This window comes from Trichoderma camerunense, assembly GCF_050948025.1.
Source record: "Trichoderma camerunense strain CBS 138272 chromosome Unknown V8C40scaffold_6, whole genome shotgun sequence".
NCBI lineage: Eukaryota > Fungi > Ascomycota > Sordariomycetes > Hypocreales > Hypocreaceae > Trichoderma > Trichoderma camerunense.
In genome coordinates this window covers 471,695-495,288 of record NW_028145364.1, presented here as the reverse complement: position 1 = coordinate 495,288, position 23,594 = coordinate 471,695, and the positions used below count along the sequence as shown (strand labels likewise).

The 23,594-nt window shown below is 51.1% G+C and overlaps 8 protein-coding genes and 1 non-coding gene across 9 annotated transcripts; 4 read left to right on the top strand and 5 right to left on the bottom strand.

Annotated features, from left to right (window-relative positions):
• The first annotated feature begins 958 nt into the window (after positions 1-958).
• Positions 959-1,514, top strand: V8C40DRAFT_187353 (uncharacterized protein). Its single transcript, XM_083211816.1, has one exon. The coding sequence runs from the start codon at positions 1,042-1,044 to the stop codon at positions 1,432-1,434; it is 393 nt and encodes a 130-aa protein (XP_083074757.1). The 5' UTR covers positions 959-1,041; the 3' UTR covers positions 1,435-1,514.
• Positions 1,515-3,487: 1,973 nt separating this feature from the next.
• On the top strand, positions 3,488-6,269 carry V8C40DRAFT_187325 (SAM and PH domain-containing protein). The gene is made up of 2 exons (XM_083211815.1): positions 3,488-3,760; positions 3,835-6,269. The coding sequence occupies exons 1-2, from the start codon at positions 3,587-3,589 to the stop codon at positions 6,073-6,075; spliced, it is 2,415 nt and encodes an 804-aa protein (XP_083074756.1). The 5' UTR covers positions 3,488-3,586; the 3' UTR covers positions 6,076-6,269.
• A 598-nt stretch (positions 6,270-6,867) lies between these two features.
• On the bottom strand, positions 6,868-8,355 carry V8C40DRAFT_240627 (mitochondrial 37S ribosomal protein mS42). The gene is made up of 2 exons (XM_083214839.1): positions 7,985-8,355; positions 6,868-7,885 (listed from the first exon to the last, which is right to left on the bottom strand). The coding sequence occupies exons 1-2, from the start codon at positions 8,241-8,243 to the stop codon at positions 7,248-7,250; spliced, it is 897 nt and encodes a 298-aa protein (XP_083074755.1). The 5' UTR covers positions 8,244-8,355; the 3' UTR covers positions 6,868-7,247.
• A 356-nt stretch (positions 8,356-8,711) lies between these two features.
• Positions 8,712-10,738, top strand: V8C40DRAFT_240626 (vacuolar membrane protein-domain-containing protein). Its single transcript, XM_083214838.1, has 2 exons — positions 8,712-9,558; positions 9,617-10,738. Exons 1-2 carry the CDS (start codon positions 9,088-9,090, stop codon positions 10,232-10,234), a joined length of 1,089 nt encoding a protein of 362 aa, XP_083074754.1. The 5' UTR covers positions 8,712-9,087; the 3' UTR covers positions 10,235-10,738.
• Positions 10,716-10,824, top strand: V8C40DRAFT_t91. The gene has a single exon. It is a non-coding gene; the product is annotated as a tRNA-Ala (tRNA).
• A 587-nt stretch (positions 10,825-11,411) lies between these two features.
• V8C40DRAFT_187286 (uncharacterized protein) lies at positions 11,412-13,606 on the bottom strand. Its single transcript, XM_083211814.1, has 2 exons — positions 13,025-13,606; positions 11,412-12,957 (listed from the first exon to the last, which is right to left on the bottom strand). Exons 1-2 carry the CDS (start codon positions 13,216-13,218, stop codon positions 11,472-11,474), a joined length of 1,680 nt encoding a protein of 559 aa, XP_083074753.1. The 5' UTR covers positions 13,219-13,606; the 3' UTR covers positions 11,412-11,471.
• Positions 13,607-15,447: 1,841 nt separating this feature from the next.
• On the bottom strand, positions 15,448-16,687 carry V8C40DRAFT_240622 (cadmium resistance transporter-domain-containing protein). The gene has a single exon (XM_083214837.1). The coding sequence runs from the start codon at positions 16,374-16,376 to the stop codon at positions 15,561-15,563; it is 816 nt and encodes a 271-aa protein (XP_083074752.1). The 5' UTR covers positions 16,377-16,687; the 3' UTR covers positions 15,448-15,560.
• Positions 16,688-17,143: 456 nt separating this feature from the next.
• On the bottom strand, positions 17,144-18,881 carry V8C40DRAFT_240618 (chitin synthesis regulation, resistance to congo red-domain-containing protein). Its single transcript, XM_083214836.1, has 2 exons — positions 18,047-18,881; positions 17,144-17,938 (listed from the first exon to the last, which is right to left on the bottom strand). The coding sequence occupies exons 1-2, from the start codon at positions 18,211-18,213 to the stop codon at positions 17,557-17,559; spliced, it is 549 nt and encodes a 182-aa protein (XP_083074751.1). The 5' UTR covers positions 18,214-18,881; the 3' UTR covers positions 17,144-17,556.
• A 1,885-nt stretch (positions 18,882-20,766) lies between these two features.
• V8C40DRAFT_240611 (uncharacterized protein) lies at positions 20,767-22,495 on the bottom strand. Its single transcript, XM_083214835.1, has 3 exons — positions 22,032-22,495; positions 21,674-21,919; positions 20,767-21,564 (listed from the first exon to the last, which is right to left on the bottom strand). Exons 1-3 carry the CDS (start codon positions 22,086-22,088, stop codon positions 21,355-21,357), a joined length of 513 nt encoding a protein of 170 aa, XP_083074750.1. The 5' UTR covers positions 22,089-22,495; the 3' UTR covers positions 20,767-21,354.
• Positions 22,496-23,594: the final 1,099 nt, after the last annotated feature.

Genomic DNA, 23,594 nt, shown 5'->3' with positions numbered 1-23,594 from the left:
AAATCAGGTGGGCCGTTGCAGCACGTTCACGTTGTAGGGTAGCCAATCTTTTTGTTCCCTCGCTCTCTTTCTTCTCTTCCGTCTTGTCCGCTCCCGTTCGACGACGCTGAAATGGCGAATGATGCGATTGATGGAAATCTGGCCAATGGGCAGCGCGGAAGCCGGTGCCGCGCTGTGATTGGGCCTTGGGAGTGAAATTGTGCCGTGCCCAATTGGCCTGCGTGACCTCGCCGGCACGTGGAGTCTGGAATATCGCCGCCTGGATTGGCTGCACAAGGGACATGAGATTTCGGCCATTCGAACCATCTTGGCAACTTGGCTGTTCAATCTTCTTTTTTCTCGTTGCCTGATATCAAAGCGAACCCCCGCTCGTCATCCACAACCTGGTGGTACCTGTATCAACCGGGCAATAAGGTAAGACATACATGTACCGCAGATGGAGAGCAACAGAGGGGGATCATTATCGTCCCATCCCCTCCCTGCGCCTGTCCTCTAGCTCTCTGGCTAGTAGCACGAAATGCCTCTGCCGGCTTGATAGTCTCATGCACAGTAAAAGATACAGTATGCGCAGGGGCCAGGGGTCTTGCAGCTGCTGCTAATGGAGGGCTAGCACGGACCACAGCGCATGAGACCACACCCCCCCATTTCTGTGTCTCCCACAGGCTCTGTCTGGCCTCTCTCTTTGTCTCTTTCAAGGTTCTTTTTTTTCCCTCATCAATCTTGCTGCTTATCGCCAATTGGAGCCTCTGCTTCTGTTTTCCCGCCGTATACGGTGTGGGGTAGCGGCTGGGAGGCTGGCTCGATTCCGAGAGAAAAGATCGGCTCCCTTGTCCTGGTGTCACGTCGCATCTCGCTGCTTGACCGAGGTCGCTAGTCTATCTAGCATCCCAGCGACGTTGTCGTGATACCCGTCTGCCCTATCACGGCCGGCGGTGGCTTGCAGGGTTTGGGGGATAGCTTGCTTCTGATAGAGCCCAGCTGTTAGAGGGCTAGGTCGTCGGCCGGCCGTGATCAAGGTTGCGCAAGCTCCAGATCCTCATTATGCGCGAGCGGCGCCGCACATGGAAGCTATTGTGTAAGATTCGGCCTATCGAGATTGACCGCCGTGCGGCCGAGCAGCATCTTGCAAGCAGAACTATCATCTGTGCTTCCTTCAGTCGTCATTGTGCTAGCATTGGGAAGCCGACAGCCGAGACTTGCCTGCTCAGCATCGCGAATTCACGTCACCGCAACAAGGGTGAGCAAGCAGAGGCGAGCATAGACGGACCCTTCCCTACAGATCGAAGCAGACCGAAGCAGACCGAACAAGGCCTCGACTCGCTCAACGGCTTGTGTTCGTACTCTGATACTGATGCCCGTGCTGGTCTGGTATGCTCCAATGCTGCCATGTCTCAAGCCTGCGCCTCCCGTTGCCGCCACATCAGTCCCGTGTGATGAGATGAGCCAAAGTCATTATGAGCCGGACCGTCCCACTAGCTCGCCCGAGGTCATCACAGAGCCAACAATGTGATGTGATGATCGCGGGCTGGGGATTTCCAATCTCTCGCCCGTTCATCACCTAACACTCATTCTTCAATTGCCCAAAGAGGCAAGCATGCAAGCGTTAATGTCTATCAAAGTAGCGCCCAGAGAAGCCGTGGCCGGTTGGTGGCTGACTGTGGGGTCTATCACAATGACAGAACCAACACATATGCACTCTTGCCATTCGCACTTACACGGGAGATCAAGACGCCAAAGACATGCAGAAGTGGGAACGGTCAACGGTCAAAGGATTCTCGGCCTCGAGCGTGACCGTTTACAAACATAGCAGCTGAGACAGTCTCAAGCCACCGGCCGGCCGATTTACGCCCAGAAGGCTAGTCGGCCTCACCGACTACTGCACGAAAGAGTACTTTGTTGATCGGAGGCTGGAGAAGGAAAAAAAAAAATCTTGGGCTCCAAGACGGGTCCCAAGATGGAGCCGTTTGGTTTTTTTTTTCACCCTTCTATTCTCGCTTGGCCTGCGAGGGAAAGATTTCGTTGAGTCACGAGGCCACAATGACGGCATCTGATATTCCACCGCCAGTTTACGGAGTGGCTTTTGTGAGGTCCTTGCCTTGCCCTTGCTTGATTTGCAGTTGATGGGGCTTTGTGATGCTGACGGAGGAGACGCTCGGGTCGGTGTTTACGAGTACATGTGTTGAGTGACAGAGTGTCACCTTTGATGTGTTGGGTCACCGAGAATTGGATTTGCAAGGTTACGGAGCACTTACACTTTTAAGCAAGTGATGTCGTAGCAGACATTCAACCACCTGCGAGACGGGGCGGGGATGCATGAGTGCAGGGCCAGGACGGAAGCAAGACGGACGAAGCCTTTCTGGCCCCCTTGCCTCCCTTCTCTCGCCTGTCTTGAATGCTTCTGTTTCTCGCAGCAACTGGAAGCCCGCTTCCCATGCTCCGTGCATACAGGCACAGAGAGACTGCACTGAGATCCTTGCTTGTGCATGAATGATCCGTCATTGTTGACAAGGACCGAACTCGAGCTTGTCTGCATCCTAGTCGGCTGCTAGAGTCTAGAGATCACGGCGCCTAAGCGCCGGCTATATTTGGACGAGCACCGGCGACAACGGTCTTGATCATTACAGCAAATCACAAAGCTCGACAACCCTGCACATGCTCCACAGATGGGACCAGTGCGGCAGCCTCCATGGGCGGCCAAGGCGATTGACTGGCTGGAAGAAACGACACCATCTGCCAGTGTTTGACTGACGGTCCAATTGATCCCGTCGTCTTCGCGCCGCCCTCACGGCAGAAGGGACCAGCCTCAGGCGCCAATAGGAACCAGCTCTTTGACTCTAGCACCGCGCCCAGTTGTGTCACCTTGTTCTCGTACGGGCCTGTGCTGTGCTTGTCGTTCTTTCGGCCTGTGGGACTGCTATTCTTGTCCCCCGCAACGACTCTCGCAAGCCGGATCGGTGTGCTCATCACATCGCATTACAGACTAGCTCTGGTGCTGACTACCGGGACTGAGTCCCCTTGCTCAAACGCGCAGCTGTAGGCGTATGCGTATTTTTGCCCGCACGAACTCGACGGGTGGTCCCTGAGATGCGACCTTCGGCCCTCACGAAGAATACTTATCAACCGCTAGCCGCCCACTGAGACGCAGAACTCTCCTCCCCCTTTGCGACCTCTGTCTCGTTTTGGTGACGTCTACTCCGTATCGAGCTGTTAATTTCCTCCTTGGTTTTGCATTTCTTTTTTACTACCGTAACTCTGAAGACCTACATTGTTACATTGTTCAGCTGTTCCTGTGTCTTTAGAGAAGTTGCCGGCAACGGCTGCTGATCTTTGTTCTACCTCTTCCCGAGCTATCCCGAAGCACCTCGAAGCTACCCTCACCACTTCCATGTATTAGACAGGCCACCTTACCAAGAAAAGAGAAGAAAAGGACGAAAGCAAAAAGATTAAGCAAAAAGAGTATATACATCTAGAAGGATGGTATGTAGCAGGATTGCTTGCACAGATTCCAACCCGGCCGGCCACTAATTGGAAGCTTATCCAGGACTACAACTCCTTCCATGTCGGCGAGAGCCGCACATACCAGGAGATGCGCCAGAAGCCCGCTCCCCAGAACACCTTTTTTAACCTCAAGCAAGAGCCCCAGCAGTTTAGACCGACGTCAGTAGCCACTGAGTTTGTGGACACGGATTGGGATGAAGAAGACGACGAAGATGAAGTGAGCGAGGCGGAAGATAACTCACCCCGAGTGAGTCTGCAATCAGTAGGTGGATTCCTTTCCTTTCTGCCCGTGTTTCTCGGAAGCGGAAACAAGGCGCTAACATCGGGTCCTCGCAGTCTGGGCAGCCAAGTATCACAACGCTCTCTTCGTACGACGAGGTCCCCACCCCTCGTTCAAGTAGAGTGCCGCAGTTCTATCTCGAATACTCTCCGAAGCAGGTTGAAGGCCCTCGCGGCCCACACCTCTTCCAATTCCCTGCCGACCAGTACTCGAGGTACCAAGCAGGTGAGGATGACGCAGTTTTGACACTGTCGCCTATGACTCCGGCTGTGCCTCGAGAAGTTGTTTCCCATGCCCGAGCATCTCGTTGGAACGGCCCTTTCCAGTATACCAATGCAGAGCTCGACCCATCGACGCTAGCATCTTGGACGCCCGAGATGGTTGCACAGTCAATGCTCGATGCCGGTATTGAGCTGGCGATTACGGAGAGGTTCATCGAGAATGATATCAACGGTGCTATCCTGATCACATTGAAGTTTGAAGACCTGAAGGAGCTAAGCATCTCTTCTTTCGGAATCCGAACAAGGGTATGGCATCAAATCCAGGCATTGATGGATAGCAGGCCTGCCTCTCCCCAGGCTACGACGCCGATTGAGGATAGACCAAGCCGTGAAGCCAGGAAGGTGATGAAAAAGGACAGCAGTGGCTCGACACGCCGCCATGAGAGCAACCGCAGGGTTCGCCGGGCTACCGATCCCATTACACCAATGGAATCTGTATCTATCATTGGCATTGAACAGGTCATTCCAAAGCCGCACAACTGTTCAAAGGGCGAGAAGTGCTCAAAGTGGAAGAAGCAGCAGAAGATCATTGAGGAGTTCAAGGCCATGAATCCCCATATCGACATCAACAAGGCTAGTGGAGCTGTTCTCGTCTATGGCGATGCAGGCAACCCCGACACGGCCAGGGCTCTGGATCCTAACGAGACATTCCGGCCGTTTTCCGATTCGGTTCCGTCTGTTGTGGCATCGTCTGATATCCTTGGCCCTGGTGGCCTGCCACCTCTGCAGTATCTTCAGGAAACGACCCTTCGGAACATGCAGATGCGCGATCCCCAGGATAACGTCCGCCAATTCCTTAACTTTCAAAGGTCCAACCCAGGCAGCAATGAAGTGCCACCCACTCCCCCCTTTGAAGTTACACCGTCTGCCCAACCTCACCAGGGCTTGAGACGTCTGCCAAAGCTGTCCATCCCAGGAAACTCTCAACCCGCGGCGCGACAGGCACCTCCCCGACCACCTGTATCTCAGCCCGTTCAACAGCAGCAGCAGGCATCGCGCCGCTCCTCTCCCCTGCAGCAGGAGTTTGTGCCATATCAGATGGACAAGGGAGATCCGTTGTCTCCCGACTTGGAAACTGCAAAGAACCCCTACCGATTCGGGACTCCATTCTCCGAGATGGATGTCCCGATCACGGCCGTGCCTCTTGGACCCGTTGCTCGTGATGCCTCTCAGTCAGTGCCTCCCGATATGAACTACCGGGCTGCTCCTACTGTGGGCCACAACCGGTCCCAGTCGCGAGCTTCTGGCCGCCGCCCGTCTTTCCCTGTTCTTCCCGCCTTGGACGAGAACCGGGCCACTCGCACCTATCAAAGGGCCCCTGAGCCCAGGTCGGCATCTCCTAGAACTCCAGTCCGTCCACACCAGCAGCAGCAGCCCCAGCAGCAGTCTCAACCTACCCAAGCCCCGCCTCGCTTCAACTATCCTTGGTCGGACCGCACCACGTATGAGCAGGCCATCCCTCCCATGCCCTCAATGGGCCCGGGTGTCTCCAAGGAGGCACCAGAGGCAGCGCCTGCCAACGGCGTCAGCTTCCAGGGCCCCATGAAGAAGCGCAAGGTGCGTTTGCTTCGTCACGAATGGCAGGACGGCTACTTTACCTTGAAGGGCACTCGCCTGAACATGCACAAAGATGCTCAGCAGGTTGATCGCACGCTCGAGTATGTCGATATTGACGACTACGCGATTGCCTGCTCCAGCCTAGCATCTACTTCCAAGCTCAGCGCAGCTTTCAAGGCAGTCTCTATTTCTCACAACCGTGATAAGAGCGATCCCGTTGGTGCTTTCAGCTTCCAGCTCATCCCTCAGGATAAGAACGGAGCTCGACTGCGCAAGCGTGACAGCTCTCTGCAGCCCAACGCCTCAACCGAGGGTGTCAATGGCACTGGCAAGACGCACCATTTCGCTGTCAAGAACCGTGACGAGCGCATTGACTGGATGCGAGAGCTTATGCTGGCCAAGGCACTGAAGCAGAAGGGCGATGGCTTCGAGATCAGTGTCAACGGTAACATGATTTAAATCATATTTTCAAAAAAAGATATCATATTCAATCTTTTTACTTTCGATTTGTTCTTTGTTTCTCTTGTTTCTTTTTAGTTTTGATGACTTTCCTTTTGTTTATAACGAAGAATGAATTATGACCATTTCCTTTTTTGTCCTCTCTCTCTCTCTTCTCAATCTCCTTCAATTCCATTATATCCCCTTCTCTCGCCGAGGCCAAAGCAGCAAGACTGCATGCACCTTACCTCCGCTGTTATTTATACTTCTCCCGAAACCCCCTTTTCTTCTCTTCATGCAGAAAACAAACCCCTCCAAAGGACAAAAAATCGGCGAGCGAAAGAACAAAGATTTCATAGCGAAAGACGCGCGAATTTGTTTTGTTGTATTTTTTTGAGAGCTAAGATTGATGATACCTATTATTTATAAGTTAGAAAGCGTCCTTCAAAGGATTATGAGAACGATTTTTTGGAAAAATGTTGTTGGCTTGGGGATTTTTTCGACGTGGGGAAGTGTATTGGTTTACAGAAAATTGATGCAATCAAATATATATATGAAAATCTACTTATACTTTGGTGCGCATTTTATTTGATTGTGATTGTAGAATCGTATTATTTGACGGGATTGTTTGACGATAGATCATGTTGGACTTTAGCTATGCGTAAGCTGTTATATATGAGCCATGTTGAATTTTACAACCAATTCTTGAACTTTATTCCTTGTACCAATCAGATAAAATTAAATTCATGGGCTTAGAATAGACGCATTATAAATAACAAGCCGAATTAAATCAAGATGCCACGGTTTGTCAAATTATTGAAAATCAATATTGATTCTAGGGTAAGACCCCTATGTGAAGCCATTACGACAACACTCCACCCTCATGACAACTCAATCTGCCTCTCCAAAAGATACATTTCTACTCATGTTTTTCAGATAGAGCATAATAAGTATATATAGTACCTTTACACTATCTTACATCTCTTCCGACCAGGCGTCTTGATCCGACCAATTTCCAACCCCTCGGCTCAAGTACGCCAGCGGACCGGTTTCCCTTTTTTCTTTTTAAGCATGACATATATACGTTAATCTTGGCCCTCTCTTATTCTTTCGTTGCCCAATTCCCCCGGCTTCTTATTCCGCTTGTCTTTTTATTTTTTCCTTTCATCTTTCTCTTGCCCATCGTCTCCTTTTCATGGGGATGTCTCTGACATGTACTCGGGGCGCAGCACGCCAGACCTCTGGTGCACCTTTTCCCAGTCAATCAACTTCCACCAAGCATCAACGTAGGCAGCCTTCCCGCCCTTTCCATCCACACCCATACCCCAGTCCAGCAACCAAGCGTGCTCCCAAGTATTAAGACACAGCAGCGGCTCCAGCTCAATACCTCCAGGAGGCAAGTCCCCAACCCTCCTTCTAGCGCCGAGGCTCTGGTTCCTAAGATACGAGCGCGCAGAGCCATCATTGCCAACGGTGTTCATATCGGTGGACTGCATGCGCCAGTGGGCGCCCGGGTAAGGCGAGCCAGCGAGGTAAGTCGGCAGCAGGCGGTAGTCGCCGGGCCCGGCCTTGACGAGCCAGACGAATCCGGGGCCGAACATGGCGGAGGCGGTGACGATGAACTCGAGGCGGAGGGACTCGATGGAGGAGAAGGAGGCCTCGAGCTCGCGGCGCAGCTCGTCGGGCATGGGGGTGCCTTGGGGGGCGATGCCCTGGAAGAAGAAGTGGTTGTTGTGGGCCATGGAGGCGTGGTTGAAGATGGGGGCTTGGCTGGGTTCGCGGGCCGTCATGAGGAGGATGGTCTTGACGTCGTGGGTTTCGAGCTCGGTGCCTGGAGAGAGGATATCAGTATCAGTTCAGAGTTTCAAGAGAGAGAGGGCAGAGAGTTTATATGAAGCAAAAGAGTTCTATAACAGGCGCTTTTGCTTACCGGCAATCATGGCGTTGAGCTTGTCCACCGTGACGGTCATGTAGTCTGTCCAGGCAAGCGAGAAACCTCCGGGGCTCATCAGATTGGGCACGCCCTCGGAGTAATCGTGAGGCAGCGCGGGCACCGAGTGCAGGCTTCGTGCGGCGTTGATCTTGTTGAAGCTGGAGTTGGCGCTGAAGCTGGAGCCATTGGCGGCGGATGCGCGCAGGTTCAGGCCCAATGCCTGCCGGGGCATCCGTAGCAGCCGCGTGCGGAACATGGCGGGCTGGGTTGTAGAAGGGCGGAGAGCTGGGTAAAGAGTTCTCGAGAGAGGGAGAGATGGAGGGGATCGTGGTCGTGAGGCTGATATTCAGAAAGCCTCCAACTTTTTCCCGCTGGTGATCGGATTGCCCCACCAAAAAGAGAGAGAGAGAGGTACTTTGCGCTTCGTACCAGACCACTGCCAAGCCACAGGATAAGCACAGCCACAAGCCACAAGCTGTCAGGTCACTTCGTCACTGTAATATACGGAAAAAGTGTTGGGCCGGCAGTTCAGGGATGGCCTGGGACGGAATGCCGCCGTCAGATCGAGACCGTCATCCCAAACGCCGGCCCATGATTGGCCCGTCCCGCCTTGTAGCCCCTACCCCGTTTCGCGCCTTGCCCAATACGAGCCGCCCCGGTCCCAGGTACTCTCGGCAGCTTAATAAACCCAACCCGCGCCGAAAATAAGGTAATCAACGACACTCAGTGATGTAACCAACGAGGCAAAAGCACGGCTGAGCATCTCGTATCGGCCAATCTCGTCGTTTTCCCTTTTCGAGCTTCCTTGCTTTTTTTTTTCCCTTCACTGGCTGCGGTTTTTGTTGTGCTGGGCACGCACCCACCCGAAAAAGAAAAGAAAAAGACAACTAAAGGTCTTCTGGGAGGGCTCTCGTGACAATCCCAAATCGCTGTCCCGTGCCTAATTAGCAGTTTCGACTGAACGTTTGCTCCGCCACTCAGCCTCGGGCGATATCCGCCAACCTTGTCCTACCCTTTTTCCTTCCTTCGCGGCCCGCGATATATCTCTGTCTTTTCTTCCTCTCCTTTCTCATATTTCGACGACACTCTTCCCCAACGGCATGTATCCCGCTCGTGATGCGGCGATAGGAGTCGACATTCCTACTCCCGCAATCTTCACAGCCATGGCCACTCTCACAACGACGCTCGCCTCGGCCACCGCCACGGCGACATCGTCCCCCTCGGGGCCCTTCCACATCGACTCCTCGCAGGGCGAGTGTCAGCTCCTGGGGCCCTTTGCCCTGCTGGTCCAGGCGGCGCTCGGCGGCCTGGCCATGCTGTCGCTGGTCTACAAGCGCTGGAGGGAGCACCCGCGACGGCCCGTCAAGGTCTGGTTCTTTGACGTCTCGAAGCAGGTCTTTGGGTCGGTGCTGGTGCACATGTCCAACATCTTCATGTCGATGCTCACTAGCGGCCGCTTCTCCATCAAGGTAGAGCCCACTGTGGTCGAGAGGCTGGTGCTGGTGGCCAGAGGCGACGACGACTACGTGCCCAACCCGTGCTCCTTTTATCTTTTGAATCTGGCCATAGATGTAAGCAATGTCGCAATCTTGATCTTGCTTGAATTCGAGCGCTAACTTGTGCAAATAGACTACTGTCGGCATTCCCATCCTCATTGTTCTCTTGCGCGTCTTCAGCGCCCTGGCGAGCTTCACACCGCTCGGCAAGCCCGTCGAGTCCATCAAGTCCGGCTACTACGGCAACCCTCCCAACGCCTGGTGGTGGCTCAAGCAGTCCTTTATATACTTCGCTGGGCTGTTTGGCATGAAGGTCTGCGTTCTCATCATCTTCATCATGATGCCCTGGATCTCGCAGGTCGGCGACTGGGCGCTTGGATGGACAGAGGGCAACGAAAAGCTCCAGGTCGCATTCGTCATGATGATCTTCCCCCTCATCATGAACGCTCTCCAGTATTACATCATCGACTCCTTCATCAAGCAAAAGGTAACGGACCACGAGATGCTTCCCTCCGAGGACCATGACGACGACGACGACTATGAAAGAAGGCGATCGAGCGCCGATGGTTCTAACTCAGACGACCGGAGCGAGAGCCGCGTCAAGATTAACGGACGGTCGCGCAACAACCTCGGCGAAGAATACGATCCCGAAGTAGACGGAGATGCCCCGACGATTATCGGCAGCAGCTCGAATCAGTCTTCCTCTAAACCACCCAGCGGAGTCTCAGTCGAGCTGTTCCCCAAAGAGTAACACACGACTGCTCCCCTCTTTCACACACAGAGCTACACTTTGTATATAAACACAACGTCATTATTGCTTGGGACTCTTTTTTTTTTCCTGCTGAAAGGGCCTTTCGCTCTACTGGCTCATTTTCATATTCTGGCGCAAGAGACTTCTGGGGGCGCACTTCTTTTTTTTGGGCCGCAATTGATTTTTTTTCTTGTTTTGTTATTTCTCTTGGCCCGTATGTTTGTGACAGTCCTGACTTGTTTCATGTCAAAGTAGCGCTTTATACAGGATAGAATCCCCTCTGGAGAAATACACGGCACCACACTACCCAGTGGAGCTTCTTCATGCATCCCTCACGCTGTCCGTCCGTGCATTCATCAAAACAAGACAAGAGATAGATGTTGTTGGTGTTCAAAACGTAGCTGCTACAAAGCACAGACCCCCCGTTCCTCTGTTCATCTACAGGATTTGCCAGCCGAGGCGTCAACAAACAGCTTAAGCTGGGCGGATGGTTTAGTGGTATAATTTTCCCTTAGCATCTGGCTTCCTCCTTGAAGAAAGCCGGTATCCACGCCTGGGAAAGGTCCGGGGTTCGATTCCCCGTTCGTCCATAACAAGCGATGAAGAATTCCTTCTGACAATCATTTTTTGACTTTTTTTTGTACGTGTTTTTTTGTAGTTTTCTTTTTCCCTCTTATGTGTGCGTGGCAGACATGTGACGCTGGGCTTGTCCCAAGGCTTCTAGTGTAGCAGCCTGTTCCATCTGGAGTGCAGTGCACCGAGATACTACAAACCAATATTAGATCCATGTTAGTGAATGCAATTCATCTCACAAAGATTAACGAAATTCTATCAAAATCCATGTAAATAGCTTCTTCATCATAGTTACGTTAAAAAACTCCCGTCACTTTGCGTCATACATACAAAAGCCCCAAGCCATGCTCATCATCCATGTCTTCAAAAGGATCAAGGCGAACAATGCCCGTCAAAGAATCGTAAAAAAGAAATCAACCAAGCGAGCATATCCAAAACAATATCGTCATCATGTGAGCAATGATCCAAGCACCGAAACACGAGGGTTTGCCTTGTATAAAAAAGAAAAAGAAAAACACCACTTAACCTCTCTATCTGGCTGCTGATTCGCCTTTTTCAAAAACGCCACGCAAAAATGTCCTCAGAATATATGATACACCAACATACATGTCATGCAGATAGAACGAGATTAAACATGAATATTCGATCATTCGGCAGAAGCTCTCTAAACACCGGTCCAGTTCTGTGGGGACGGGCTGTAGGGCTTGTAGCCTGGGTAACCCTCGTGGTCCTCACGCTCGTGAGATTCGCTGGGGCGGCGATCGTAGTTGGGTCCCTCTCGGGTCTGAGGACGGGAATAGCCCGAGCTAAAGTCGAATCCCCCATTGTTGGCGATGGGAGGAGGAGCGATAGGAGCTTCGGTCACGGCCTTCTGCGGCGCCGGAGTATACGTCCTGTAAGGGACCGGCTTGTTCTGCGGGGCGATGCCAAAGTCACTCTGAGGGCCTGGGGACTGTCTTTGGTTTAGGCCGGGACCAGGAGACTTTCGCATATTGGGATCCGCGCCATAGTGGTCTGGTGAGGTGTGTCCATCAAGCTCCTGAGGGGCAATCGGCATGTGCGCCGGGCCTGGCGTCATCTGTCGTGGGATACCAAATCCATTCTGGCTGGAAGTAGGCGATTGGTGAACTGGGCTCATTCTCATGCCTGCGGCAGGAGCTGCATGATCATAAGGTTGATGGGCACCGTATCCATCCGCCACGTGGTTGTCGTAGCCTTGGTCGTGGCCATTGTAGTTTTGTTCGTGTGCGCCATAGTTCTGTCCATGTTCGTTGAACCCTTGGTCATGTCCACCGTAAGCTTGGTCGTGTGCGCCATAGGCCTGATCATGTCCTCCGTAGGTTTGATTGTGTGCGTTGTAGCCTTGATCGTGAGCACCATAGGTTTGATCGTGAGCACCATAACCTTGGTCGTGAGCGGCATAACCCTGATCATGAGCACCGTAGCCTTGATCGTGGGCGGCATATCCTTGATTTTGAGCACCATAGCCTTGGTCATGGGCACCAAAGCCTTGGTCGTGTCCGCCGTATGGGCTAGCAGGCTGGCCATAGTTGTTCATTTGGCCAGGGGAAGTGGTCTGTTGCCGATTGTACGGGTCATTTCTACCCATAGCCCTCTGTTGTTGCGGGGGTCGTCGCTGCTGCTGTTGCTGCTGAGGTCCTCCGAACCTGGGGCTGTTCATGCCCTGATTCTGTTGAGGGAGAGCCTCTTTCTTGGGCGGCGGCAAATCATCCATCTCGACCTCCTCTTCGAGTACCATCTTCTTGGAGTTGGCGGTTTCCCAGCTTGGCATGGCGGGAAGGGCATCAGCATCATGCTTAGAGACGTCAAACTCGGCGTACTGCGGAGGTCCGTGAGAAGCTTGCGGGACAAAGGCTGGCGCGGGCGCGGGGGCCGGCACATGAGCTGCCATGGGAGCCTCCTGGCGATATCCTCCGTATCCAGATTGCTGGGGATTGTATGGTTCATCGAGATGCTTGTGGGGCTTTCCACCGGGGGTATCGCAGCAGCCACAGCAGTTGCCGCAACACTTGAGACAGTAGCAGCAGCTGCAGCAGCAGGACATGCCCAAGCAGGTGCATCGGACAATGCAGATGACGATGCTGAGAAGGATGAGACCACCGATAATCATAAGGGCAATAGCAGGCCACCTATTGAGCGATTAGCAATGGCTTTCATGGATGATCCGTCATGGGATGCTGAAGCTGTTCAACTTACTTGCAATAGACATGAGCCATGCAGCCATCCCAGCTGGAAAAGGCTTGCTTGATTTCCGAGGCTTTGTTCTCGCTATCAGAGATAAGATCTCGTTTTATAACTTGGGCAGCAAGGCTCCTTGCAACAGTGTCCACCACGGTCTCCCACAGCCCGCCACGAAGGCTTCGGACCATGGCAACATCGACCGAAGGCATCGTGTATGTTTCGACTTGCGTCTTTGATTTATATAGTGTGACTGATTCTGGATGTAGTCGAGTATAAATAAAATTGGTAGTACCTGTAGCTCGTAATTGATGTCGTCTTTGGCGAACGGGTGTCTAAGTCATGCTCCAATTGGCGAGGCTCGGAAGCGAAATTAGCAGCACAAAAGCGGCTCGGTCTTTTCGATATCGGATTCGATGCGTCAATCGATGTGATAATGCAAATGATGTGTTATGTTCTCGCGAGTTGAAATATAAAAAAGCAATATGCTCTGAAGTATAGAAAAGAGTCGTAAATCCAAACAGATAGGCGACTTGTAAATTCCACAAACCACCACTGGTGTCGCAGAACTGTAGAGTCAAAAGATGTTTCTGGTCAAAAACCAAACAAAGAATGATGTCGCACGCTGTGTAATCTGTTACAACAGCGATATGAACGTGAATGTTACCCCTGGCGAAACTTCGCTAGAGGCGTCGTAGCACAGACGTGACACAGTTCCTCTCCGCAAAAGCAAGGATCGTGTGAAGGTGGTCCGAAACCGCCGAAAAATGAAGGATTGGCTACAGAGGCCCGCGCGTAAATTGCGAAACTTTGAGGTGAGTGTGCAGTGAAGGCTGTGCAACAAAAAATCGTCGCTCGTCGAGACGGAGAAGCAGTCGTATCCAACAAAAACGCTGACGAAAAGCTCGGGTCGATTTAGCGCGCGCGCGTTCAGGATGTTGTGCGTCGTTGTGCTAGTAATACCGTCAAGGTGTCGTCGTTTCTTCTTTCAAAATCCTCCCTTCCCAGTAACGATGAAATGAGGGGCGGAAACGAGGACAAAAAATCCAGTTCCTAAAAAAAGAATGAACGTGGCCGTTGGTGCAGGGGCCCGAGAAAGCAGAAAGAATGAATGAAGCCTGGGAGGAGGCGGCGAAGATGTTGGGGGAGAGAGAGTGTGAAGAGGAAGAAAAAGATCCAACAAGAAGGTTTCCAAAAGACAAAAGAGCAGGGGAAAGAGAAAAAAGAAAATTAATCTGGAGTGAGGCCACGGGCATCGTGCCGCATGTCCGGCATGGGAAGGGGCACCTGTCGCTCCAGCCGTTTATCACGCATATGCAATGCAGGGAGCTGGGAACGTGCCTTGCAGGGGAAGGAGCCGCCGGGGTACCGGTACCTGTCAGGCGGGCTGGGGACGTCGGTGATGCCCCGTACTGGATACTTTGGGGCTTCTTACAGTGGAGGGTCAAAGCACTAACTGGAGGCTGTACAGGCGGGACAGGTACAGGTACTCGCACTAAGCAGCCCCAGCACGCTACTGTATCGCTGGCGTCCACTGAAGTCAGGTACCCGACCCGGAAGCTCTCGTAATCTCGACCCGTGCCTGTGCCCGAGCTTTCAGCCCGTCTTCGCAGAGAGAAAAAAAGCATGAGGTCCACTAGTCATCACGTAAAATAAGCATCGACAAAGGCAAAAAAAGGGACGCACATCAATCAACGTCATCGCACCAGCATGAATAAAAGAAAAGGACAATGAAACGGGTCACGGATCGCCTCCCCTTGCCTCGTCAAAATCTGGCCTTGCGCCAAGAACGGTAATTGGGACAAGAGGATCCCAATTCGCAATGGGGGCCGCTAGCATCAACTGTCGTGGGGATTGACAGTCAGACCCTCTTTTTCCCTTTCTTTTTTTCTTTCTTTCCTTTCCTTTTCTGGGTACTGTACCAATTCTTCTCTTGAACATACGAGTACAGTACCATTTGCGTTCTCCCTTCTTTTGTTCTATCCAAATTGTGATTTGCTTTTCTTCGTTTCATCTTCCTTTGTTCCACTGCAGCTCACCATTTCTCAGCCTCTTTGCTCTCTGGATTCTCAGCTCTCAGCCTCCAGCCGTTAGCTGTTCACGGCCCGCTGACCCGGACTATTCTTGGGCACGCACGTCCCATGGCCAGCCTATTAGAATGTGTCAAAAAGGTCTCGAACGGGCTGTAAAAAAGAAAAGAAAGACAACCTGAAAAAAAAAAGCCACAGTCTTCCCCTGCAGCAGTTCCACTATCATAAGAATAGGCTCCCAGTGCCACCAAATACACTGCAATGTGGGTTGGGACATGCAGGTGCCTAACTCTAGTATTAAAATTTGTAATAAGCGTAAAAGATGGGTATTGAGTGCGGCAGAGACATCAGACCATAATTGAAATCCGTGTCCGGGCTTCATTGTGAAGAGAACCTTCGAAGTCTTTCACACGGATAGGTAGTTCTGTGGCGTAATGTGGCTAGTACACTGCGGCTGTCAATCATTTAGCCTCCCGTCTTCCTTGAAGCTACCTAACCATGATATCGTACCAAGTTTTCGTCTATCAATGAGCGTCTGCATCCGCATCTCTAGTAACAGTTTCCAATGGCGTGCCATCTGTTCTGGTCAGATCAACGTCCACTGTACTTTGAGTCTTCCTTTTCGCCACTGTAGCCCACGCCATCGCACACCCCGCCGCCAGAAGAATAAACGTAATCACACCAGCCATGGTCCCCCGTCCCGGATCCGAAGCAGTCGAATCGTTAATCTGTCGAATAGTCCACGGATAACAATCAGACTTGACAATGATGAAAATGCCCAAACCAGTGTAGAGCAGTGGTATAACGTAATCAATGTATTTCTGCACGAGCGCTAGAACATGCTTTTGTCTCATGACAAGTGAGGCAGCCAAACACCATACAGCAAGCAAGATGTAATACACGACAACGTATACTGCGATGGCTGCCCTTTCGACTTGCGCAAACAACGGAATGTACGTACCAATATTGTCACCGCCGTTCATTATCGTAATAAGCGCGACTTTCAATATACCCTTCATCAAAGCTGCGGTGCTAACTTCAGTGTGCTCCTCGGGCTCTGCGACGAAAAGGTGACAAAACTTCCATATTCCAAGTAGGATAGGTAGCAGACCAAGAAATCCGATAGGTTCAGGGGGCAGTACGAGGGAGATGCCAAACCCAATCATACTAATAGCAATGATGACGGTAAATCCGATAAATTGTCCGAGGGCTATTCGAAAGGGTGTAATCACCTTGCTCGTTGCTGCCTCGGCGTTGAAAGTAACCAAAACAAACAAGTCGTCAATGTTGGTGATGGCAAATGTGGCGCACGCCTCTCCAATTGTTGTGCCGAACTGCATCGTGCAGCGAGTGGTGGATGAGCCTAATCACGATCATATGCTGTCCCTCAGCGGATGAATTAATCGGAATTGTTCAATGGTACCGTCGTTGTTCTCAGGCGAAACTGATTTAATCAACAACGAAGGAACTGGAATCAATGATGGCAGATTGCAGAGACGACGAGCAGCAAAAACAACAAATTGAACCATCTTGTAACAGCATTGGGCTCTGAGATTCAATACACGTAGCTCAGGGTTCCTGGGCAACTGGGGTCGGCGGAATTAAGTTTTGCCATGCTCCAAGCATAGCGTCTTACGTTGTAATCCTTGGCCTTTCGGAAACTTCAAAAAGCATCCATTGATCCATTGATGGATTTAGAACTATCAGACTGGCTAGATGAACAGTTGCAGTACTTAATGCCTTATCTCTATTCACACTGTACAAGCACAAGACCCATGATGCTGTCCATGCGAAAAGAGGTTCAATACTCATAAACCGGGCATTTGTTCCGGCCTCTAGTACTGTAAATGTCAAACACAAACTCACATAGTTAGTTACCCGCGAAAAGTTAATGAATATTTGCAGTATGTGGCATCTGCAGAGCCTCAAGTCCAACTAATCTGATAGGCCTCTGACTGGCACGCAATCCCCGCTGCCGTGCAGGAGAGAGAGAGGCCTCCGAGCACTGCCAGTCTTGGCCGCATCATTATTACACTGTGAGGAGTAACTTGGAGAGCATCACAATTTCGTTTGTTCATCACAGCATTTGGAAGCGTTGTTCGGAGCATGCGTATTAAAACTTGACTATCAGATGCGAATGAAATATACCAGGCCGAAAAAAAAATAAGAAGATAAAAGGAAACAAAAAAGACATATACTAGTCTTAGCTCAGGCTGTTCAGCCGCTCCAAGAAATAGTAATTCAACGCCGTCGCATAAGGCATTCGTCAAGGCATATGCCGTTTCGTCAAGGATCATAGCCTCTCTCATCCCATTAAAGCAAAAAAGCAAAGTTGGATATCAGTCTCCCACCGGCCCCTAGTCCCTACCGAAACGCCGGACTAATCCCATTCCATTGTATAGCCTTTTTTCTCTTGTGTTTCTTTGTGAATTTTTTTGGTTCTTTGTGTATGTGTGAAAGAGTCACCTTCGGGCCCTCTTCACTTGGCCTCCCTGGCGCCAGCTCTTGCTTCGCGTCACTTTACTTTCCTGGAGGTGGTCCCGCAGGAGGTTGATAATGACCGTCGGGCTGGTATGAGGTCTGAGGCTGCTGAACACCGTACTGAGGCTGGCCGGTCATGTATCCATCATTGGTATGGAACGTTGTGCCCGTCTGCTGATTGCCCACAGGTGCCTGACCATACGGAGGAGGGCTAGTATATCCGTATCCTTCGCCGTAGGGAGGCTGCTGCTGGGTGTAGCCGCCCTGGGTGTATCCAGACTGGTAGTTGTTCATCTCGTAACCGTTGTTGTTGTGCTTGTTGTTGCCATGGGGCCGACTTCCTTGGGCTGGGGCGCCACCCAACCAGCCGGTGCCGTACATGGGCGTCACACCACGTCTGCGATTGCGTCTTGAGATGCACCTGCGATGATGGTGATTAGCATAATGTATGCGCGAATGGATAGGAACGAGAGAGAAAAAAAAAGAAAAAGATAGAATGATGAAAGGAAGTAAAGGGGAATCAACTTACAAGCAACAGAACAAGAGAATCAATGCGAAAACGATGGCGATGCCAGCAAGCACCCATCTGCCCCAAAAGTACCACCCACTCTTGCGCCGACAGCCGATTCCATCAAAGAAGTAGCCATATCCACAGCCGTCATCTCGCGCGAAAAGGTCCACCATTGTCGGGGCCATATTTGCAGAATGTAGTACTCGTAGGTACTAAAGTAGGAGAGAGAGAGAGGCGATCGCTTTTCTTTTCCGATGAGTTGATAGAAAGAAGACGACGATGGATGATGCGAAAGGAGGAGAAAGAGAGATAAAAACAAGGTTACGTGTATGAGCGGTTAGGTTTTCGAGGGATGGCAAGAGAGTTTAGAATTTTCGTTGGCTTGCGTTGCGCGTGTCCTGTCCTTTTTGTCTTACTTTCGGGGCCAAGCTTTTGGTGCGTGGTGCAGCAGCAACAAAGCTGTGACTTGGCTTGTATGACGTTGCGGAATCCCTGTGAATCAGAAGCCCGGCGCCAGTTCCCCTCTTTTATTTTATTTTAGGTTGAGCGAGCGAGTACAGGTACAAGGCTTGTCGTTGTTGTATCAGTCAGCAGTCTAAATGGGCGAGAAGGAATCACTAGAAGGAAAGAAAAAAGGAAAGAAAAGCCGTCGCATTATATACAAAGGGACCGAGCGTATTTTATCGCAATGGAAGGCATTGGAATATGGAATTAAAATCCTTGCGCTTGCGTTCGGACTTTTGGATTGCTCCAAGTACCAGCAGCAGTGCCACCGCACCAGCCCGCCACTGGGAGTGATCACATCACTGGGACAAGCAGCAAGTTACAGCACTGCCCGCCGCATTGATGCCAGACCCTCTTAGCGTGCTTATTCTGAGGGTGCTTCTGTCGCAGCGTGACGGGTGATGGACGGAGGAGCTGCCAAGGGCCCATGTCTAGAGTATGACAGTATTACACATCAAGTGAGTTACCTATTGTATTGCTGCTCCTTTGTTTGATCATCCATCCCTCCTGTCCAGCAAAAAGCTGCAAGCATCCATCGCAGAGTATGTACCGGTACTGCCCTCGAGAAATGGAAAGCATCTCACACCACCAGCACACCAGCCACAGCGCACAAGCGGCCTGCAAACACGAGCTTGGCTCAAAGGAAAAGCATCCGATCGTGCAACCAACTTCAAAACACATATCCACCAACGGCATCCGGCAACAAACGCTCCGACGCTGCCAGATTTTTGACAGCGCACTACTTTCACCTCGGCCCCATTAGTATGGTACAGTAAAACCCGTTTGATAAGGTTGAAAGCTGCCTGTTCTTGATATTCTCTCCAACTATTTTCTTGTCCGACTCCGCGTGGGGTGGCTGTGCAGAACCCACTTCTTCTCCATCCCATCCAATCACCATCTGCGAAAACAGCTCTCCCCAGTGCGGGCCAAGGCTCCAGCATTTCGGGTGGCGCTGTTCAAACGCAATCGCATGGAATACCCGCATAGGGAATACGACCAGAATGCTAGTTCTACCTTACTGCAAGGGTTCTAGAAAGAAAAGAGCAGAGAGCATGTGCATTCTACCTACTCTACTCTACTCTATTGAATCTGACGTCGGAAGCTAAGCCCTGCATGCAATGACAAATATTCGCTGCATCTGCTCTGTCCTGTTCTCCATCTTGGTCCGTTATATCCAGAGCTCCAAAGTCCCCATCATCGACCAGCATCGGTTGCAAATATACTCCGTAATTCCACTCCATCGCTTCTGGCAGCTTTTTCGTTTCGCAAACGAGGCTGCTCCATAAAAAACCATCGCCAGCCGGAACCTTAAAAGCCTGCGACCGATCAATAGTTATTGTGTGATTATATCATCGACCCCGGCTTATGACGCACTGCGATTCCTGGCGTACGTCCTAAGCCATGCCGCCAAGAAGCCCAAGGAGCCCTTCCCGGCCATGCCCGTATACGCCAACACGCCTCAGCTTTGCTCTGCTCTGCTCAGGTCATTGCCATCTTTTGGTCTGTTGTGTATACTGTAGAGGCTCGTCCTTCAAATACGCCTCTTTCCAATTTACCAAGGTACTAGCACAAGGCACGCCAGGCACAGGAAAGGGCGCATTTCTATCAAGCCATCAACACCAAGCTGTTTTCGTGTTGATGTAAATGCATATATGTACCTAGCTATCGAATCGTTCAGCACTCAGCCTTCATCATCTGACTGCTGTGCTCTGCCTAGCCAGGATCATTCCCTATTCGTATAGCAATTGTTGAAATAGGAATGTGCCGACTCCTGTTTCTGTAAAAGCCCCAAAGAGGGAAACCTTTCCTTTGTCAAAGAATCGAACTAGGGAAGAGTAGTCGTCCATTCTTTGAGAGTTTTACCTTGTCTACGTTCCCATCCTTTCTTTTCATCCTTTCTGATCAGATTCCTAGGTCAAGCGTTACCCCTCAAACTTATTAGAAAGCAAAGGGCGTCTTTTGAGGTACACGCTGCCATCGCTGCACATGTTCCAAACCCACCTCGTCTGATGCCGCTACATCCGTCCGGATTTTTCGGGCTCAAGACTGTCCGATGAATCAATCGCCGCGGGGTAGCCCGAGGCTCTGATGGGTTAATAATGCTCAATTCTGCCATTCAAGTAGCATTCACGACCTTTCTTGTTGATTCAATGCGCTAGAGATAGTATGCCGTTGTATTAGTTGTTTTATATCGTACAAGAGCTCCAAATGTGCTCGTTTCGCACGCCAGGTGAGAAATGCCACCAAATAGAGGGTCATTCCGTCATTCTCTCAAGAAAAGAAAGAAATGAATGAATGAAAGAAAACAAAAACAGAAAGAAACAAAATAAGCATAAAGAAACCAATAGTCGGCTTTGCGCGCGATCATGACAGACAAAGACGCCTTTTCTCCCAAGACTCCGTGCTTGATTCCGCTTGTGTAAGGAGAGTGGCTGCCAGGTAAACCGTCCTTGTGCCGTGTACTCAAAAACCCAAGAATATCATCCAAAAATACCAAAAAAGGAGGGTATAAGAAGTAAAACCCGTCTTCCAAAGTCAACCATATCCCAGTTCGCCACCGGTACAAAATTGACTGGCTCGTTCATCGTTGAGAATAACGTATAATTTTAGGTCGTAGGTCGTAGGTCATGTTGGTTAAGAAACGTGTATCATTATTTGCTTTCGTCGCCTTGTTTTCTCGATAAGAGAAGGGTAAAAAAGCGAGTCCCATATGGAAACTCAAGGACCCTTCGTTTGGCCACGCCGGATTTTACGGTTTGCGTTATGCTATGTGTGCAAACCAAAACAAGACGAGGAAAGGAAAGCGCCGAAAGCGTAGTACTTTATACTTTTGGGAAGGAATATCGGTTTCGTCGCATCTCGTCGGCCTTTTTCATATTAAGCTCGGCGAATTGTTGGGCCTGTTGCCTCTGAGCCAAAGCATTAATCTTTTCGCGCGCTCGCATGAGGCTGCTGTTGTCCTGCTGCTTGAGCTTGGCGCGGATGTCGTATAGAGCCATGAGGGTATTAGCTCGCTCGAGATCGTCATCGTACTAAAGGAAGAGCAAGCTTCGGTTAGTTATACATTGCAAGTAAATTGGGGGGGACTCTAGTTGTGAATTTTCTCTCCCCGACTCTCAAGCAAAACGTGGCGCATCTTACAGTAGAGGGTTGAGGAGTGCCGGGAGTGGAATTGGCGGCAGATCCCGATTTGGGGGAGCTGATGAGAATGCGGCGCCCCATCTTGTCGAATTTGGGTTGCATAGCAGCCTCGGATGACCATGCGCGCCTCAGGCCGGACGATGGCCTCGACTGCTGCTGAGAAGACGCATGACTGTCGTTTTTAATGAGTTCGGTTTGGATGACGGGGAGGTTGGCGTTGACAATGGCGGCTGCGGCCGCAGGTTCCTATCATTGAAACAACAACAGTCAGAAACGGTAAAAAAAAAGGGTTAAAGAAAGAAAGGTTCTTATGCGGGTGGTGTTGGGAAGAGGTAAGCCAATGGCAAGTAAGACATACAGCTGCGCCGAGATTGCTCAAGTCGGCGAGGACCTGGGACAGCTGCAGGCTCTCCATCTTGATAGTAGTTCCCTCTCTTATCTTCTATAATTCTGATTCTGTCTCGGCGGGAGGGATCTAGTATGGAGCGCAGCGGTCGGCGAGTTTGCAGATTCGAGTTCCTCCTAGCAGGCGCATAAACGAGTAAGATCGCGTGTGCGGCCGGGAGCAGCTGAGAAGGTTCAAAAACTGATCGTGGGCGAGGTGCAAAATCTGCGACTGGACTGGAGGGAAAGCCGATAGGAGCGGTGTTGTTGAGGAAGGTGGAAGAAGCGAGGATGAATGAGGGAGAAAGAAGAAATCAAGGAAGAGGAGGAGAAGAAGAAGCCAAAATGGCCGAAAAAAGTCAAGACACAGAGGAGCCAAGAGGTGCTGAAAGCAGAAGCCTGGAAGCGGGGATCCGGCAGATTGCCACCGAATTCATCAAACTCTGCGGCGCTACGACACAAAAACTGGAAAACTGGAGGGCTCGCTGAGTGTTTTTGCGGGGGCTCCCCAGCGCTGTTGCAGCCCGCTAAGAGCTCGTCTCCAGGGCTCCACAAATCCCGCGTGGGCATGGCATCTTCCGTATTCAAGGTTTCAAGTTCAAACTGAGATCGGGATGCGAACCTCGTACATGTTTCTGTTAGTTTTAGTTTCGATTTCTTATCAGCTACTGTAGATATCCATCAGGCACCTCCAATCATTGTACTGCGCCCAGTTTCTGCAAGCCTTTTCCCCCTTGCTTCCCTTTCCTCCCATAGCCGATCTCTTCAGCTACCGTCCTATGAATTGGCAGGGTTACTACTAGCCCCAGCTTACGGGGAAGCGCAAGGATGGATCAATCGGCAGGGAGCTTAGACACCAAACGCGGGAATCTTTCTGCCTGTTAGATGTACTTCGTAATACTCCTGCTTCGTACCGTCCATACCTCGTCAACTCGTACTTGTCAACGGCAGCGAGAAAAGTCTGACCGATAACGGGCAAAGTTTCAGGGGCCCTTGCATATACGGGCATGGCGGGATAATCCCTCCGTTCCGCTTTGATATGATGCTGATGCTGATGCTGGTGCTGATGGCGGAAGTACAAACGGTACAGTATGTACTTGGGAGCACGAGACCACCTGCCGGTCCCTGTGCTGTACCTGTACAGAAATACGAACCGCTGCCCTGCGCATGTACATAAAGACAAGATAACAGACGAGATGATTTGAACCGTTATGCAAACCTCAGCCGATAAGCCACCGTGTCTGCATTAACATTTGATGGCTCGACTTGTTTTGCGCGCGCATTTTCCATTTCTTCCGTTTTCCCATCAAATCCATCCCATCCACCCGGGCGCTACAACTGACGGCCGACGCGGAGAAAGAGGTATCTTCTTACTACTAAGGTAGTAGGTATTGCTGCTACCAAGCTGGTACAAGTTGCGCCGTCCATTTATCCGGTCCGGTCAAACAACATTTGAGCTTCCCCCTCACGAACCAAGAATCTGCCTGCATGCTGCATTAGTACCTACTTGTTGGTACATGGTCTCATTTTCTTTGCA

Bases quoted from the DNA above. Each gene is read 5' to 3' on its own strand.
- V8C40DRAFT_187353 (XM_083211816.1), top strand. From the start codon at position 1,042: ATGCGCGAGCGGCGCCGCACATGGAAGCTATTGTGTAAGATTCGGCCT.
- V8C40DRAFT_240626 (XM_083214838.1), top strand. From the start codon at position 9,088: ATGTATCCCGCTCGTGATGCGGCGATAGGAGTCGACATTCCTACTCCC. The intron at 9,559-9,616 runs GTAAGCAATGTC...TTGTGCAAATAG, and splicing joins TTTTGAATCTGGCCATAGAT to ACTACTGTCGGCATTCCCAT.
- V8C40DRAFT_240618 (XM_083214836.1), bottom strand. From the start codon at position 18,213: ATGGCCCCGACAATGGTGGACCTTTTCGCGCGAGATGACGGCTGTGGA. The intron at 17,939-18,046 runs GTAAGTTGATTC...CCATCATCGCAG, and splicing joins ATTCTCTTGTTCTGTTGCTT to GTGCATCTCAAGACGCAATC.
- V8C40DRAFT_240627 (XM_083214839.1), bottom strand. From the start codon at position 8,243: ATGTTCCGCACGCGGCTGCTACGGATGCCCCGGCAGGCATTGGGCCTG. The intron at 7,886-7,984 runs GTAAGCAAAAGC...TCCTCTCTCCAG, and splicing joins GCTCAACGCCATGATTGCCG to GCACCGAGCTCGAAACCCAC.
- V8C40DRAFT_187325 (XM_083211815.1), top strand. From the start codon at position 3,587: ATGCGCCAGAAGCCCGCTCCCCAGAACACCTTTTTTAACCTCAAGCAA. The intron at 3,761-3,834 runs GTAGGTGGATTC...GGGTCCTCGCAG, and splicing joins CCCGAGTGAGTCTGCAATCA to TCTGGGCAGCCAAGTATCAC.
- V8C40DRAFT_240622 (XM_083214837.1), bottom strand. From the start codon at position 16,376: ATGCAGTTCGGCACAACAATTGGAGAGGCGTGCGCCACATTTGCCATC.
- V8C40DRAFT_187286 (XM_083211814.1), bottom strand. From the start codon at position 13,218: ATGCCTTCGGTCGATGTTGCCATGGTCCGAAGCCTTCGTGGCGGGCTG. The intron at 12,958-13,024 runs GTAAGTTGAACA...ATCGCTCAATAG, and splicing joins ATGGCTCATGTCTATTGCAA to GTGGCCTGCTATTGCCCTTA.
- V8C40DRAFT_240611 (XM_083214835.1), bottom strand. From the start codon at position 22,088: ATGGAGAGCCTGCAGCTGTCCCAGGTCCTCGCCGACTTGAGCAATCTC. The intron at 21,920-22,031 runs GTATGTCTTACT...TTTCAATGATAG, and splicing joins TGAGCAATCTCGGCGCAGCT to GAACCTGCGGCCGCAGCCGC. The intron at 21,565-21,673 runs GTAAGATGCGCC...CTCTTCCTTTAG, and splicing joins GCACTCCTCAACCCTCTACT to TACGATGACGATCTCGAGCG.